We start from the raw sequence: 19,617 nt of genomic DNA on the forward strand, positions 1-19,617 counted from the left end.
ACCTCTTGGGATGCTGATCTTGAAGTCCAGGTCCCTCTCCTCCAGGTGGTACAAGGCGACTTCCTGTAACCTGGCTCGCTCCAACTCCGACAGGCTCTGGATGGGCACCGGCTGTAACCGCAGACTCTGACCCAACATGGTTGCCCACGTGTAGTCCCCCTGCCGAGATGAGGAGAGAGAAACCATCATCAGAATAGTTGACAATTTAACCAAAAAACCAAAAGCCTTAAAGACGATGGAATGGAAATCTCTTCTGGCTGTATTCAGGGAACATTATCAACCGACCATCAAGATCTCACTCTCAGTCTCTAACAAGACATCAGGCTGTGAGCTACAATGTTGTAGGTTGACCAGCAGCTCATAGTTGCTATCTCTAATGACATCTAAAGAAGACTTTTACTTATAATGGAGTATTTTCCTAGTGTGGCATTAGTTGACTACTTTAAATTCCTCCTCCATTACTGATATTGAGCTCTGTAAACAACAAAAGAGGGAGAATGACAGACAGAGTGAATATTGACTAACAGGATGACAGGAGACAAACAAGAGGCTTATATATATATATATATATATATATATATATATATATATATATATATATATATATATATATATATATATATATATATATATATATACACACACACACGTGTATGTATGTATGTATGTATATGTGTGTGTGTGTGTGTGTGTTGAAACCCATTGAGAAACCATGAACATTAAGTCTGATCCAATCAGCTACTAAATCCACACAACACAGAGGGACTGCACTCCTCTTTTCTTTTTATCACTTGCTTTGTCTTTTCTGTCCTTCCTTTCTTCCTCCTCTTTTTATCCCTTCATTCCTCTTTTCCTTTCTTCTGTTTTTCCCTTCCTTCCCTCCCTCCTTCCTTCCTTTTTGCTCTTTTCTACTTTCTTTTCACAGAAGACATTACACAACTGTTTTATTTCACATGCTTAGTTGTAGCTTCTCATGCCACGAAAAGTGATCTTGATGTGTAAAGTTTCCTTTTACGTAAGGAATGATTAAGAAAAGTTTTGCCGTTTTAACTATTGTTAATATCGTGTTTCCTAATATATTATAAATTGTCTGCAAAACCACTCCAGGCTTTATACTTGCTGGCACCGAGCCCTGATCAAACTTTTACAGACTATAAGAACAATGAAAGAACACGATGAATAAAATGCGGAGGCAATGGAGGATAACTTGGGTAGATAGAATATATTTATGTTCTAAAACAGAAAACATTTGCCGATTTTTCTACCATCAGGAGAGTTTTTAAGTCTCCCTTTTCACCTCTGCACATCTCTTTTGAATGCATTCATTACGTTCATATAAACATCATGCAACAAAGTATTGGACAAATCAATGGGGACATTAAATGAAGAGTCAGGGGATCACCAAAGTGATTACAATTCATCCTGAAAGGGGCTTGGATGTGTGAAGCAAATTTCATGGTAGAACATCCAACAGTTCCATCCATTTCACTCAAAACGACAAATACCAACCTCTTGGTGGAGTTAGAGGAAAAGTCTGAGGATCCCCGAAATCATTAGGCTTCACCCTCTCGGCTCCGTTCATTTTCAAGATTGTGTTATCTCTTTTTTTCTAAAGTCATAGTCTCTCTTTGAAGGAACGATTGACAGAACCTTGTCACAGCTTATAAATTCACTTAATGACAAACCTTACAAAGTAGAGTACATGCCTTTATATAATCAATCTTTTGTAAACAATCAGCCACAAGCCTTTACCCTTTAAAGCAGCCCGACCTAAACAAAATAACCTTTCATATTTGCAATAACTGCCTTCTTCTGTATGTCTACACGTATACTTCTACATGTCTGACTGTCTCATGACTATAATTCAGCCGGCCTCAACCCACACAACACAGCTTGATTGGAGAAAATTGCTTTGGCCTTAATGCTAAACGTAACCAGACAAGTCAACTGTGGTGAAACTGAATGAAAGTTGCCCGCAGAGGCTGGTGAGGCAGAGTCTTAAAAGCAAACCTGGCTCAGTGGAAGTTTGTTGTCTGAAATGTCACGGGTAAGAAATGACATTTAGGATAAATGTCAGGACTCATGGCCAGTCTGTTTAGAGAAACCTATACATTACCTCGTATAATTCCGCTCTCTCTGTAACAGATGTGCATATTTATGTCTAAAATAAACATTCATCACAGCGCACATTTGTCTCTATACATTCAGTATGTGATACTGCACAGGGGGGGGGGGGGCATCCTTATGTCTCCTGATATAAACTAACATTGTAGAAAGATTGGTAAGGTCTATCTCAGGAGTTGAAATTGCACAAGAATGAAGGTAGATTAACTTTCAAATGCAGTTTGAATGGTAAAAAACTGTTCAGCCACTGCAGAGATATCAATGTCTACAGTTAAGGAAACTGTCTTGTCAGCAAATGTGAGGGCGTAGGTTTCAAGAAGTGTGATATCAGTAGGCTATAAGCTGTGGGTGATTTCAACATAGATCCAGGGAAATCTACATACATTGCTGATAACAATAACCACTAGAGGTCCTTAGCATACAGTCATAAATGAGACACGCAAGATGAAAAATTAGACACACGCACACACAACCTATACAATCAGCTGCAAAACACTGTTCATTACACTCAGGAATTTTGCTGCTACATCCATTCAGTACTACAGTCATGTTTTTCAAGCTTAAACCAACTTCTCTACTGCTAAGCTACATTTTTCATTCACCACATCATGTTATTACTTCTTGTTGTTACATAGATAAGATAGCATACATTCTTGAAATATTTCTGTTCAGAGTGAGGAACATCAACTGATGAGGAGGCCATGGACTCCTGATTTCACACCCAAACAGGACTGGGAACCATCAATCTAAAGACTATCATTTCCATTAAAGCCTTGTTGAATGTTGCTCATATCATATTGATTAAACGTGTGAATGTGTTCCCTGTTTCCACATGTAATGCTGTGATCATGTTATATGCCTTCAATCATTTGTGCTGAAACTCAATTAAGCTGAGTCACTCTGATAGGCTGGATTTGCTTCGCTCATGTGTGGATGTGTTGTTCGGCTCCTTTGTTTTGTTCATTTTTGTTAGTGAAAATATTTAAGAAATGTGAAATCAAAACTGGGAAACGCTGTAACTTAATTCAATAAATGATCGAGACTGTAACCACATTGAACTTTGCATGTGGTTTGTGGCAGCATGAGCATACGGTGTTTATTAATCTCAAGGAAAACCAACCCTAACTTGTCATGAAGAACAAACTCAAAGAAAAATGACAACACAATGATGTGTTTGAGGTTTTGACCACATAGGGCCTGGGACTGTCAGAGACCTAAAAAGTCGATTCAACAATTGGAGTACAGATCCAGCTCTCTTTTATTAGATCTTCTGTCCAATTGTGGTTGAAGTCAATACCAGGAACCATGAAGGGAGACAATTCAAACCACATGACAGACAAAACATACAGAAAGAAAGGGGAGTCCAATGAACCAAAACAACGGTTCACTGATAAATGTGCATGTCTTCATGCAAACACAAGCTTACAAATCCACACACAGACCTTGTTGTTATGAGTCCTCAAGCAAAGAAATGACCATCTACAGAAATGTGTCATATCAACACACAGCAGATCATACTACCAGTGGCAGTTATCTATAGCAGTAACATAGCGTTACATCTAAGACCAAAACTTAGCATAAAATTGCATACAAATACAATATACAATTCTAGGTGGCTTTATCTACATCATAAGGTAAGGTCTTTTTGGATATACCTTAGCAACGTATCCTCATACAACAGTACTTATTCAATTCAAACAACTTTAGTTATCCCGAAAGGGCAATTCCGTTTCCAGCAGTCTTCAGACCCCAGGAACAAAACCTTTATAGGCCTGTCACGATAACACATTTTGCTGGATGATAAATTGTCACAGAAATGATCGCAATAAACGATAATATTGTTATTCTGAGACCATTTTCATCTGATATAATGAGAATGGCATAATAATGCAGGTACACCTTTTCAAAGATCAATAAACTTTTATTTCTAAAGAATATTTAACACGAACTGGAAGACATTTTAAATATCCACAATATGTCTTTGATCTCTTTTAGTATGTCGTCTTTCACGCTGTGGTACAGTTGTGGAATTGCCGTTTGTGACACGTATGTTCTCCCAGGCAATTCGTACTGGCTGTCAAATGTTTGCAGCATTCCTCGAGTGTTTGTGGACCACAGACTCTGTACTACATTTAACAATTATTTATGAAACACTAAATATTAAATTTAAATAATATATAATTAATAAATTATATCTATCTATATCTACATGGCTATCTGCCACATGGCGAGTAAATGTTTGTACCAAAATAGTTGTTTTTCAGTCTTCATTTTGGCGAAGGTGCAGCTACTTTCTTCTGCTCCTCTGCGGTCTGCAGGTCGGAGCGTCGCGGGGGCGGTCCGACACACACACACACACAAAAACTGGCGCACACACCAGACGCCAGCCACCACGTCACTTCTGTTTACTGATAGCTATCGTTTACCTCCACCACCAGGCTAATTAATTAGCTAGTAAGTGGCGATTTTTGGCAGCCAGCCTTCCAAAAGAAAGCACAATGAAATTAAATAACCAATCATTAACCGTTGACCAGCAAGCAGGTAACGGAGTCTCAGTTCACCGTCTGGGAGCCTCTGACACACTTTCCGCACTCCCTGTCCGTGGACAGCTGTAGGCTTGTACCAGTTAATGTTCTATGCATTGTCGGACACATGCAGCCACTTTCCTGAAACCGCTTGCGAGACAGACAAGTCCACAGCGGCGTGTATGTCCAAGCCTGTCTCCATCGCCTACACCTGCAGGTTGTCAACTGTGTGCTTTAGAATGAAAGGGAGAAAACAGGACGCCCAGTACTATGGCGGATATCGCTCATTTACTCTTTTTTTTCGCCTTAATTGCGAAGTGCTGCGGGAAACCCTGCTCCAACAACTAGCGTTTTCTCTCTCTCCGCCAGGAGTCCCGCCTCCCTAGACAAAGACCATGGAACTGACAAGAGTGTTCACTCCTCGTTACTAAGGAACCGAGAGTGGTTATCCAGTCTCTTTGGTAGAGAGAGAGAGAGAGAGAGAGAGAGAGAGAGAGAGAGAGAGAGAGAGAGAGAAGGAAAACGGATTTATTGACTATTGCGACAGGCCTAAACATTTACACATAACACAACCGACAGCAGATTGTCAAAAACAAAATACAAGGGATGGGCAGTGAGTGTACAAAGCCCTGTTTGAGGTGAGAAATGACAGATACATAAATCAGGTTCCCAAACAAGTTGAACACAGCAGCAGCCCAGGTTCAAATCCGACCTGCGGCCCTTTTGCTGCTTGTCATCACCTTTCTTTCTCTCCCCCCTTTCTTGTCTCTCCACTGTCACTATCAAATAAAGGGAAAAGCCCCCCAAAAAAGTATGTTGACTTTTGGTCTCACACGGGACACAAACAGCGGTTTCCTTGTGAAAGTCCTGTGTTTGTTTGACCCATACGTCCACTCCGACCTACTCCCTTTGCAGACTTTGCACTCTTTATACTACGTCGCCTGGGACAGCCCAACACCATGGCTCACGATTATATGAGTTACATACAAATTAAAATTGCATTATTTTTCATTAGGTCTAAGTACGAACAGTGAATGACAACAGCCTGACTTGATATGTTTTCCAAAGACAGAAGTCCGTTCTCATCATCAAAGCCTTTTCTCGTTAACATGCAAAAAGACAAACAAATGTAACATTTGTGTAGCTTGTCTAAGTATACATTCCTATAATAAAAGTTACTATACTGTACAATAAATACGTGGGGTAAATAACCCAACCTGAATACCATTTGTTAAATTGTAGTAAGACCCAGAAGTGGTGTCTCTCGGAGGATCAAATAGGAAAAAGACCTTTTCCAGGAGGGGACATACGGTACGAAGCAGCACCTTTTTCAACTTTCATATTCCTCAGCTGTTGTTTGAGCCTTTGCGTATTTTTTTTGTGCTGCTCTGAATAAAAGCAAAATTATGGAATAAAATGCTATCCTTTAGCTAAAAGGCAAACAAATCCCCAAAAATGTGTGTTTACATGCATTTGTGTGTGCAACAGAATGAAGTGTGTTTACATGACGTTTGTGTGTTTTTGTACCCTTCGCCTGATGAAGTGATAAAGTAAAAGAAATGTGCTTTGATTGCTAACAGATGCTTCTTTTTTTCTACCTTTCACTCTTCTCTCCCCTACACCAGATCTCACTCGCTTTTTCATCATTTTTAAATCTCTTACTCCATGCCTTCCCTTCTCTCTGTTTATATTTCTTCCTCTACATCAAGCTGCTGTTAATGTGATTGTGTATATTTGTGTCTCCCATTGGTGCTCCTGTTCGCGCCTCTGTGTGCTTTTCATCATTAACCTCGGCCTTTCATCCTGCCCGAACCTTATGGCAAAACATGCAAATGAGACAGAGATTAATAAGACGGCTGGATCTTATTTACGAGCAGGAGGTGATGAGGTTTGTTTTCCCTTAATGACTAGAACATTTGAATTTGCATTTTGTGAAACTGCATACTTTAGGATCCATTAGGGGAAAATGTATGATTTAGTCCACACTTAGTCCGGCATTTTAAACTAATCATAGAGTTTAAATTCATGCCGGGAGACAAACAGTGGACCTTCTTTTGTTTTATGATGTAATGTTACTAAGGAGGTGGACTGAGTTTGTCTTGGCATGTTTACAGTTGTTTGTCAAACACTTCATGCATAAAATGCTCATTCTGGACTTTATCGGGCTGATATTGTGTAGTCTGGCAACCCTATTTCCTAAAAAATTACTTAAATATACTACCTATTAATTTTGCTAAATAGATTTGCGGTAACGACGTCCTGGATTAGGCTCAGTGGTGGGTTGTTGGTCTTCAAAGCGTACAGGACTTTGACACCAGAGACCGGCGTTTGCATCTTGAGTCCCACATATAGTTCTGTTTAAGCAACAAAAGTTAGGTTAAGGTTTGAGAAAGACCGTGGTTTTAGTTAAATAATAACAAACACATCCTATTTTGTGCTCAAACATTACCATGCAAACTTGATTCATGCTTTAGTTACCATGAGTGGATATTGTAGGTTAAACAAATGAAAGGCAGTGAACATTTTACTGATACGTTCAGAGCATTTTACCTCATTATGTTAATAAAAGAAATGAAAATCAGGTTGCATTTCAACATATTTGAATAGATGAGTAGTTTATAAAAAAGGTAATTTGCAGGAGACACAACACAGGATGAAAATGAGCACTCTACGGATACTGTCTTCTCCTGACATAAGGGCTGAGTTACGTAAATGGACTGTATTTATATAGCGCCTTTCTAGTCTTAACAACTACTCAAAGCGATTTTACGCGAACCATTCCACATTCACACACATTCATACATGTGGCCGAGGCTGTCGTACAAGGTGCCACCTGCTCATCAGATAAACATTCACACACATTTACAATTCGGGGTTCAGCGTCTTGCCCAAGGACACTTCGACATGGAACTGCAGGGCCAGGGATCTAACCCCCAACCTTCCGATTGGTAGGCAACAGCTCTTACCACCTGAGCCACAGCTGCGTGATATATATCAAGGTTTTACATGCAAAACATACAGGAGTTAATAAAACATGGATTGCATCCTTTTGTATGTTTTCAAATAGAGATGGTCCTATACCATTTTTTTGCTTCCCGATACCGATTCTGATACCTGAACTTGCGTATCGGCCGATACCGAGCCGATACTAGTGTATCATATATTTTATTATGTTTTAAGAACTGTATACTATCCCTGTATGGATGTGATATGATTTCTATCTTTGTTGTCAGTCTGGCTCAGGTTAAACTCTTTGTGAAACATGAATGCCACAGAACTTTCTTTTATTATCCAGCTTGACAGTCAGTTATAACGCAAAAAGAACATAAATAAACTACTTTAACGTATTTTTTCTTTAGGGCTTTATTACGTGGTATCGGATCGGTGCATAAACTCCAGTACTTCCCGATACCAGCATTTTAGGCAGTATCGAATCCGATACTGATACTGGTATCGGTATCGGAACATCTCTATTTTCAAACACATATTTTTCTAACTTTAAAATACTGATGTTCATGCATCAATAATTTAACACTCAAAGAAACTTTTATTTCTTTTCAAAATTGTCTTGTTAGGAAGTCAAACTGAGTAATGTGTTCTGTTTGAATGGGTTTCCCAGTGCACCATCATACAATAGGTCTATGTTTTCCCTCTCGCTGCCTTGAAGGCTTTGCTGCTTCATTGGTGACGTACAATAAGTTTACAGTAGGCTCTTTCTATCAACTCTTATGTGTTGAAATATAGATCACTAGTGCAGAAGCTGTGACCTGCTTTTTCCTTTTTGCTTCATGTCTCCTCTCAGTACTTAGAAGGTACTCTGGAGCTCAGTGGCGTTAAGTACACATTAACAATACATACTTTTTTGCCACAAAAGAATAAAATAAAAGGTTTTCCAGTTTAACAAGCATTAATTCAAGTGTGTTTTCTCACCCCTGAACGCCCATATTCATTATTCATGTTCCCCCCCACTTCAGTATTTCACATAAATAATGTGCTCGATTCCTGCCATGGCTCCATGATTTTCTCTAATGAAGGAACATTATCTCCACGTGATTCACCTCTACATTGTGTTTTCGTCAAAATAATGAGGAGTGTCATTAGGATGCTCTCAGAAAACACATCACAACTGAGCCTCGCATGCATTAGTATGCAAAGGTGCTTCTTACTAATATACGCAGAGACTGGCGAGAAGGCAAACACACACACACACACGTACATAAACTGACAGGCAGGCGACACCAACAGGCTAAAGTGGCATGCTGCTTCCTTTTTTTTGGGGGGGATTAATTAAGTAACCTTGTTTACCATGTTTTTAAAGAATTAATTAATGGTGTTTACAAAGTTGTGCACCTGCCTAATTTTAGCCAACGGAACTCCCCAGAGTGCCGTGAGCTTTAAAAAGGCATCTGCTGCAGCCAGACTAAAAGACTTTCTTTAAGATAAGACTATTGGGGAAAAGCAGGACAGATTCTCAAACAAACAAGTCTTATAACTTCAAAAATATATTTTCAATTGTTGAGATATTTTCGTTAGCGTTTTGTTTTTAAATATATGTAACATATGACTCAAAAATTCACTGAGATTTTGCGCCATTTTATGTCACTAAAGTATAACCTGAGTAGAATCATTCATCAACTTTTTCACATTAAAGATGACAAATTTAAGTATGAAGATCACACAGCAGCAAATAGCCTCCGAGATGTTCAAGTTCACTTAAAATACACACACACACACACACACACACACACACACACAGTACCTGTATTGGGGTGTCACTTTCTCACAATTAAAATCCCCTGCAATCGGTTCTGGCACCTGTTTATCCAGACTTTGTTCAGACACTCAAATGCATCTCTGAGCACTGAGCCGGATGAGTCGACCAGCAGCTCGAAGGTAAAGTAGTGAGCGAGTGAGTGAGAGAGAAAGAGGGGGAGGGAGAAGTGAGTTAAAGAGAGGAGGAGCGGCGCATACTGATTCGACTTCCAGGAGCTGAGAACATAAACACGAGAGAGAGAGAGAGAGAGAGAGAGAAAGTGGGATAGGCGGAGGAAACAGGAACAAAGTGAAGGAAGAAGAAGTGAAGAGAGCAAGAGGGAGTTAAGACATTAAGGAGGGAACAATGCTAATGCCAGTATTTTCTCCTTTTGAGATTTTCGTTCCGTGACGTAATTTCTGAAAGATGGAGACAGTTTAGAGCCCAAAAGGGCATTTCAACATTCGTGTAATCACATTGAATTATATGGCTAGAGTACCCGAGTTGGTTACTCGCAAAAACAAATTGAGACACAGCCAGTAAAGTGATCCCGACTGGTCCTGGCTTACGCCGCCATGCTAACCCTGCTAACCGCTAACGTTACCGGAGGACCAGGCAAGCGGGCCACGGATGTTTACAACGTGTAGCCTGTTCAGCTGTGTGTTCAGTCGGGTGGAGAGGACGGCAAGGTAGTGTTATTTTTAGCGGTCCCTACCGTAATTCTAAGCCGAAAAAGCGTGTCTGTCAGTTGGGTACAGAGCTCCGCGTGAGCACGGGCTTTTATGACTGTCAATATAGCCAGCATCTAACGTTAGCTACTCCACTGTGCTGTGTGGCTGTAACAGTAATGTCTGGCTATGTGAGACTAGCGTCTAGCAACATTGTTGGATGCTGTGGTCTCAGCCTGGCAACCTCTGTGAACTTCGAGTCTGGGGAGGAGGGGGAGATGAATCAGTATTTTGAATGTGTACTGCAGTAACTATTTTAAACACTAGCTGTCAGTATCACATATTGCACCTTTAAATGGGAGAGAAGGTGGTAGGAAGTGAGAAAATTAGAGAAGCTGAAAAGGATAAACAAAAGGGCAGAAGGAAGTGTAAGAGGGAGCAATAGGAAGGAAGGAGGTATGTAGGGAGCAAGAAAAGGAAGGTGCGAAGCAGAGAAGAAAGAAAGAAGGAGGTATACGAGAAAAAGCAGGACGGGAGGAAGAAAAGAAGGAGTAAACACAAGGGAGAAGGATGTAGGTTAGAATGATAGGAGTTAGGAATGGAGAAAAGAAGGGAGAAAGAAGGGCGATAAGGAGACAAAGCTGGTTTAAACATGGAAGGTTAAACATGTAAGAAGGCTGAGAGGGAAAGGAGGCAAGTAAGAAAGGAAGGAGACAAAGGAGGAGGTAGAAAAAAGAGGAGATAGGAGGAAAGAAAGGAAGAATAAGAAAGGGAGGATGACAATGACAAAGTAAGAGAGGGAGGTTGGGAGGGAGGGAGAAAAAGAGCGAATAGAGGAAGAGAATAAAGGAGAGGAGGGAAGAAAAAGCAAAGCAAACGGAACTGAGAGGTAAGGAGAGCGGGAGGGAGGGAATGTGAGCGGGAGGAGGATTTAAACGGAATAAAAGCTCTATAAAAAGAACAGACAGGAGAGTGGCAGATAAAGGGGGAGACCTAAGGGGAGAAAATTATGTTTAATTGGAGGAGAAGAAAGGAGGAAGAAGAGGAGGAGGAGCTCTGCCTCAGGAGCATTTTCTATTTCCTTTCTCATTTCAAACACAACTAGTGATACCTGTGGTGCATATATCTACTAGGAAAATATTCTTTTACAAGCTGCTTCTTACTCACAGCTCCACCATTATAGTAAAATGTAGTGCTGTCAGCTAAACGCGTTATTAACGGCGGTACCGCAAACCCATTTTAACGGCGTACATTTTTTTATCGCGAGATTAACATTCTTTTTGGCCTAGCAAACTTTATAGTTTTTTTCACATGCTGTTGCAACAACTAGTAACGTTAGAAAAACTACAACACCACACCGGATCTAGCTAGACCGGAAACAAAACAACAGGCACGCCGCACACACTTGTTTGGGCTTGCGAGCCGGCCAAAGAGTAGTAGGCTAACGTTACGTTTGGAGTGGATGGTGAGCGTGAGACGCCGAAATTGATGCCAATAAGATTCTGAATGGAAAGTTTACTTTTAAAAAGTTGTCGAGGGGGACAGTAATTTTCACGCATACACCTGTATGACACGGAGAAAGCAGCCCAACTGGAACTGCTACAAAGTGCTGCAAACGCCGTCTCATTAACCGGTGATCACTGGACGTCAGTGAGTAATCAACATTTAGAAGTTCCTGCACACTATATTGACTATGTATATCAGCATACGGTTTTAGGACTGTGTTGTTTGTATTGTTTTTTTGACTGTTTTTGTCATTTGGGACATTGTCCACCCCCTTTTCTGTCCAGGAGAATTGTTACATTCCTTATTAGAAAAACGTAAAGGTTACAAATGTCCTGCTGTGGCATTTGGACCATTTTCTTTGTACTGTATAACCAAAGTGTTAGTGTTACATCTCAGTTAGGTTAGGTACTTATAGGAATTGTGCAATAATGACAGATTCACACATTTTTATTTTGTTTACAGTAAATAAATAATAAACAATTACAAATCTTAAAGTCAAGTTCATAAAGTAAATTTATTTGCATTAATTTGATTCCCAATTAAGATACACTGGTAAGAATGGCTTTCCATTGTTAATATGTAATTAAAAACAGTTCAAATGTAAAATAATAGAATTTTCATCATGTGATAAAACAGTTAAACACATCGTGATTAACTATAGAAATGTGGCGATTAATCGCGATTAAAAAAATGTATCGTTTGACAGCCCTAGTAAAATGTATTGATATTATCATCATACTCATATTTAATGCAAGTCTGTTTCAAGTATTATTAACCCACACTTTTATTTACTTGAGACGTTTTGTCATTTCCCCAAAATTATTATATTAATCCTAAATAAATGCCATAGTTTTTGTTGCTATTTAAATCATTAAATTGACAAAATCCTGCAGGAAAACTCCAGCCTACAATTCTGATTCCTGATACAGCAGTGCAGAGCCTGTGTGTGTGTGTGTGTGTGTGTGTGTGTGTGTGTGTGTGTGTGTGCATTAAACATGCCTGGAAAATGTCTGTCAGCACTCAAGCTGTGGGGCCCGAAACAGGAGAGATGAACACGTTTCTGCACAGGGGAATAACTACAAATAAACATAACTCAGTAGCAAAGAGGGTTACGATTCATTGAACACGGCAGCCTGTTCTTGCATCCCTCTGTAGCCGCCATGAAAAACATGAACTCCTGAATTCAGAGTACAATTTAACACATCAGCTTTCTTTTAAATTGTTGTTGTTGAATATTTTCTGGTTATAGCTGTGCAGTGATCAAATATGTGTCACTAGGCAGCAATAATGGGCAACCTCCTGTGTGGAACTAGAATCATTTCTTTGGTATAATACTATACTTTTTTGGTTTCTTTGGGTGCTAAACTCATTTTCATTTCTGCCATGACTACTTCAAGTTAAAATCTCAACTGGATGTGCATCAGTGTTTGAGACAGATCTGTAATAAAAAGTAAAACTGAGTGACATATTAAACTATCTACTGGATGAATATTGTTTTAAACTAAAAGTATTGGTATATTTCTACTTTTACTGAAGTAAAAGTTCTGAGTACTTCTTCCACCACTGATCGTCTGCTGATGCATAATGCAGAAATGTGCTTATAACAGTAGAAATAGTCTTGACCTTGGACACCCTGGCCTGTTTTTTTCCAGTGATCTCATGGATATCACACGCCGGTCGGTGTGTCTTCCGGCTTCTCGCTATAGTCTTTTGATCCTCCTCACTTCCTGTATCGCCGCCATACATTTCCAGGTTAAAGATCACGAGTGACATTACATGGCTGTGTATCTGATGTCCTCAAATGTTGTGTGCTGACTGACTGACTGCATAAAAACAGGATGGGTGATGAACAGGCCCCACACACACACACACACACACACACACACACACACACACACACACACACACACACACACACAAGGACAGCACTTCCTTGGTTACACCGCCACCTTCAGTCTAAATTGTGTACTACAAGACAAAATGATTCACTCAAACATGGGCGAGAGCTGAGAATAAATGCACAGAACAATAACAATTGTGTTAGTTATCAATATTTTGTTTTCTGACTAATTCTAACTTTTAAAGACTAAAGAACAACAGAGTTGAGTTAACATAATATTACAGGAGGGAGTAAAGATACACGAGGGTTTAGTTCTCAGCTCCGGACTTGACGTGTGAAGCAAACCATTACTGATGAACACGCACCCACACACAGATGTACCTAGTAGCAAAACACACCTTGGGCAGCAGTAAATGTGGTTTCTTGGCTATAAAGTTACCTGGATCACTTTTCTCATGCTGCTACGTGACTAAGCATGCAGCCAAGTACTGCACTGTGTAATGCATCATCAAGCATGGACAAAAACACTCATTGTGCAAGTAAATAAAGAGCCACTATAAACCAGAACTTCGTTCTCTCTTGTTATCTGGATTTCCATCATGTTTCACGTTTGATGCCGAGTGATCATTTAGGTGGCCGATAAAAAGTATTGGGATATCATTTTATGGCTTATGGCTCAAAGTGTGCAGATTTTATGTAACTCATCTATCAGCTACCTCGGTGAGTAAGAGCATTACTCATTCACCGTCATGGTTTCTTTCTGCAGACAGACAAGACTGGACAGGTCACAGATAGTCAGGAGCACAAAGCGATATGAGATAATGAGTTAATGGCTTCTAAATAGGGTGATGTTATGTCCTATGACTGCATTTACCTTGACATAGGGAGATCAACAGATACCTGAGAGTTGTTGAAGGAGATGTGATAATGTCTGATACTATATTTGACCTAATATAAATCATAAGAATACAGGATTTCCCTGTTTTTTTAAAGGAACTTTGACGCACACGTTTCGGCACTAACACAGTTGGCCTTTGAAGGGGAAGACAGGCAATGCATTGTGGCTCTTAAGACTGAGAGGCTGACGGTTTAAATCATCAACTGGTTGGATAAATCAAATGATAGAAGGTGACATTATGGTAACACTAAGAAGTAAAAATGTGGGAGCAGGAAAGAAGCTTAATCCCTAATCCTTTAACCATCTTCCCATTCTCTGTTCTTTGATCTTAGTTTAGTGTGTGTGTTTTTATGTTTGCACCATAGAGTAGCACTTTAAATTTTTTTGTAAATTCGGATTCAATTCGGATTCTGATAAAAATGCAGCACACCAGCGTATCGGTTCCCAGGTTCCTATGCTTGACAGCTCGATATCTTTTTTTAATATGACACATGAAGGAGACCTTTCAAATGATTTTAAGTTCTCAGCAAGAGTTCTCACTGCGAGAGACACACTTGCCAGGGAACATAGCACCCTGGGAACATAACAGATAAGCCCCTCCAGGGTGGGTGCTCCAGGGTGGGTGTGGCGCTAATAATGCCTCCAAATAAATAAAAAAAAAAAAAAAAGAATATTCTTTTAGGGAAACTACAACAACTTGGCACTAAATATGCAACAGAGCAAACATGAATGCCTTATGTCAGCCAGTCTGTTAAGGCAATAAGCCTCACATTTAACAGATATAGTGCAATAGTTTCACAGTATTTATAACTCTCACTATACTTTTTACAGATGGATGGCGCCATCTGCATTTAGATTTTTTCTTTTATAGATAAAGATTTTCACAATGTCACTCCTCTTCCTTCTCGTGTGTCTCTCTTCCTCTAGCACCCAACTTCTTAAAATATAACCATGTTACATATTACTACAGTATGTCCTCCCATCATCTTTTGGTGTCTCCCTCTGTTTGTTTCCCAGATGATTTTGGGAAAAGGAGAAGGGGAAATGCCAATGCCAACAGAGGAAACAAGATTCCAGCAAGGATATCGATGACAAGTGTCTCTCTCTCTCTCTCTCTCTCTCTCTCTCTCTCTCTCTCTCTCTCTCTCTCTTTTCTCTAAACAGGATGTTCACATCCACACCCATCATCATGCTCATCACCACCATCACAGTCTGACAGCTTCCACCCTCCTCAAAACATCCTTCTCTCTTATTTTCTCTACCCGGTTGTTTGCTGCTGTGGCGGCGAGATCGCAGCAAGCATTCAATGACTTCCTGCTGAAAGAGGAAATTGTATTAGGGTTTAGACTGTGATGACGTCAGCCTCTCTTTTGACATAATACTGTCTGAGGTAAAGTCCCAAGCTCTTCATAGTTCCATAAGAAATACTGAAAAAAAGATAAAAACTGTGCAAATCAATTGTTGAATTGATGCGATAGTTATTTCCTTATTTTCTGTTTAATTATCGCTCATTTTTCATCAACTCATTTCAGTCATTTAATAAAATCTTTGTTCATGACAAAAGTATAGACTTGAAAATTTAAACTTAAATTCAACACTAGAGCTGTCAGTCTTCCTCTATAATACCATTTGGATTTCATTTGTTATTTTTTTAAATATTCAAATAATATTTGAATATGTAATGCTCAATTGCAGCCTGTTAAATAATATGTACTACACTACTCAGGCTTATGCATTGACAATGCCACTATAAGCATGTGGTCGTTGTTAGCCTGGCCTTGAAGGGGATCTACGTCATGGCGCATTGCATTTCTGGCAAGCCGCTCTCGGTTTACATTATATTCCACTATGCACACAGCGACAAACATCATGTTAGAAAGCACAAGCGAAACGATTTGTCATAAACAATAGTGTTAGCCACGATACTAACGGCATTAATAACTAAGCCAAACGGTGCTGTCACTACTATTTTAGTGATTTATAAGAAACCTGTCTCTTGCAGTGTCACGTTATTGAGAATACAGCTGTTAGAAGGTAATATATGAAGTTGAAGCTAAATCTGACAGCTGTAGGGCAGATAACAAACTTTAGCTGTCTCCATGAAGCTCCCAGCTAAGCTCCTATAACTTGCGACGCAGCTAGGAAACCAGAACGAGCTAACTATTGATAACATGGATGTCGATTTTAAAGTCATGTTTAAACTATTTCCTATCCTTCTTCCGATTTCCAGCCTGTCTGTCACTCCCCTTGTGCTAAAGTTACTCGGTACGTAACGCTGGCTCACAATGCCTTGTGTTTCTCACTCCCCTAACTTATTGTTCATCAGATGTGACATGGAGAAGAGGGAGATTAGCTAATGTTAGCCAACCTATTTATTAAAATCCCATTTGAATAGTAATTTCAGCATTCGAATAGTAGTGATTTTTTTTACTATTCATTTATATTGGACTTTCTGAATTCGTTCCAACAGCCCTATTCAACACATAGTTTGGGTAGGGGCTGGGTACCAAATTTAATACTTTTAGGCACCGACCGAAATTGCCTCTAAAGTATTGAGTATTGAAAAATGCCTCGTCATTCAATTCCCAATTTCAATACCTAAGGAGTAAATCTCATCAGTCAGTGAGCCAATAAGCACGCAGCATGCTTCTACCAAGATCAAGACAGACCAATAATGTCTGTGATTGGCTGTCTAACGTTACACGTCATAGAAACACGCAGGAAAAACTCTACGTTACGCACAGACACAGGGCTCACGTAGTAGGAGCTGAAAAATAAATAAAAAGATTTTAGCCGTAATATGTAATGCAATTTGTGTTAAAATTGATTTTATAAAATTGGTATCAAAAACAGTATCGTCCTGGAACCGGTATCAAAGTCACAGTATTGGTATCGATACCGGTATCGAAAATACTTATATTACGATACCCAGCCCTAAGTTTGGGTTCATCCTGCAGAATCTGCAGCTTGTTAAGATGCTCTTAGCCTTCTACGAGTTTGTCAGAGGCTAACCTACAATAATTTGTGACAATAATTATAGTGTCTTCAGTCATGATGCTTTTAGGTAAATGAGGCCCATCCAAGTGACGCTTCTATAGTCTGGCTAAACTGTGACCTCTGACCTCCCGGTTGAAGCAACCCTTTACAAATGACCACATTATTTCTGCTGTACTAGCATTTTGCCGGCAAAGTGTAAAGATAGATGCAATGTTATACAACCCTGACAAGGAAACAAAGTACCCGATTCATCACCAGAGGGGTCACAAAGTTAAATGCTATTTGAACCATTTTATCAGATAATGATACAAATTTAATGCTAAACTATCTAACAGCAGCAACACGGACATTCTTCAGCATGCATTTTTCTATTTAGTTTTAAATCCGATTACAGGAAGAATGTCTCACTTCAGGATGATTATTGAGAGCTCGTGTCTGTACAAACTCACTGAAAAACAAATGTACAAACACCTACCGCTGTGGAGGACATAACTGGAATGATGTAGTGTGGAAGAAAAGCTGAGAATGAACCAGCATGTTAACATGAAGCTGAGCCATTAATCAGCCGCAGGTTGGTTTGTTCTTCTTCTCTCCTTTTCACCTCCCAGAGGACCGAGACGGAGATGATGCAATCACCATATGCTCGCGTGGCTGTGCAACATACATTTGTTGTGGAGATGGACTGGAGCATGACAGCATTCAACAATACATTCCATTTCTGTCAGACAGCATTTACTCTCTCCCTTGATCCAGTGTGCTTTTTCCGAGTTTGTTTTATGTTTTGCGACAGCAATATAAACCCGAGGAGAAGTGGAGGAGAGGAAGCAAAAAGCAGAGAGAAGAGGACAAACAAGTCTTGGTAAGGGGGGTGATATGACAAGTTTGCCATATCAACTTAAAAGATGACGATATGTCAGATATGTCAGTGTTTCTGCTGCCCCAAAGTGACTGAAAAAAACCCAGTTATTACAGAAAGAAAAGAGATGAAGACCTAACTTTATTAAAATCGCTTGAAAACAACACCAGGCTAATACAGTATAACCATACAGACCTCTACAAAGTCACACTGCTCCCTTGTAACTCAAAATTTATCCGTTCTTGGCTGAGATGGACGGCATAGCGCTGCATAAATTAGCCAGCAGGCTAATTACCGACAAAAAATCCACAGTAAATTTCAGCCTGCATGCAAATTTTTTGTTCATAAAAACGAATATTCGAATCCCAAAATTGAGAATGGAATACCTACCCAACGAACGAATATTTGGATCCAGCCCTAGTCAAAAAGGTAGACCGCGTCAAAACCAAACTTAATTCACAACGCAAAGCAAGTCCTAACTACTGTACATATTGAAATATAACATATAGCACCACGTAATGCGGCGTTGAGAGGTCATGGTCATTTAACATACTTCTGTGAGATCAGGTTTTGCAAATTGCAGGCTGCATTATAAAGTGAAGTAAAGTAACCAAAGTCAAAAAGATAAAAGGAAGTGTCACGATGGTGACAGCTCTGACCCTGCCAACCCCCGGACACGGCCATCCATCTCAGGCTGAAAGCCGCGTTGGGATGTGGGCACCATTTTGGGGCGGACAGGGATTCCTCTAGAGGGAAAAGACAGGAAGAGTGGAAAATGCCAACCAGGGCTTTGAAGGTTACGCTCTGCTGTCCCAGACATCCTCCGAACCGACAGGGTCTTGTAATAACTGTGGTGTGATATCTTGAATTTACAACGTAATATGTCTTTTTCTTTGCTTTATCTAATTCAATCTTAGTGATTTTACTGCATTTCCCAAAGTACTTTTAGAGACAACCAGACATTGGCTAAAATCGACTCTTTATCCCGTCTCTCAGAATAACCTCCTGTAAAGCTCCACTCTCATTCCCTCCTTATATTTGACAAGCTGCCTGCTGCTTGTGTAACTAACTCAGTTCACATTAACAAGTGGATCTTATGGACAGATAACATTAACTTGAAATGACTGAGGCCGGGGCAAATCCTCTTAAAACCCAGGAAAACTGCTCACAGTAGAGGTTAGTAAGCAAAGCATAAAGCAGGATTTAAAAACATGACGTCACTGAGTGGAATCCAGTAATATCTTATTATTTGATTTTCAAGGTAACTCCATTCTATTATAAATATAAAATAAAACAAAGGATTCCTGCAAGGGATTTGGGTCAAAAACCTTTATCAACCTTTGCCAAAAGTTATTGTGCACTGACATCTCTTTAGATTTTAGCCTTCAAACAAAGAATATACATACATTTATACAAAATATACATTTCAAAAGGAGAAAATCAGTGCTTT

The 19,617-nt window shown here is 39.7% G+C and overlaps 1 protein-coding gene across 3 annotated transcripts in view; it reads right to left on the minus strand.

Annotated features, from left to right (window-relative positions):
* Positions 1–19,617, minus strand: part of arhgap36 (Rho GTPase activating protein 36) — a 72,497-nt gene that overhangs the window by 35,669 nt on the left and 17,211 nt on the right. For 2 of the 3 annotated variants that reach the window (XM_078275705.1, XM_078275707.1), the window contains exon 2: positions 3–159. In XM_078275705.1, coding sequence (XP_078131831.1) covers positions 3–159 — 157 coding nt within the window. Of the gene's footprint in view, positions 1–2; positions 160–9,408; positions 9,605–19,617 lie in introns of those variants that run through there. The other variant, XM_078275706.1, reaches the window with a different exon arrangement.

Source organism: Sander vitreus, chromosome 19, assembly GCF_031162955.1.
Source record: "Sander vitreus isolate 19-12246 chromosome 19, sanVit1, whole genome shotgun sequence".
NCBI lineage: Eukaryota > Metazoa > Chordata > Actinopteri > Perciformes > Percidae > Sander > Sander vitreus.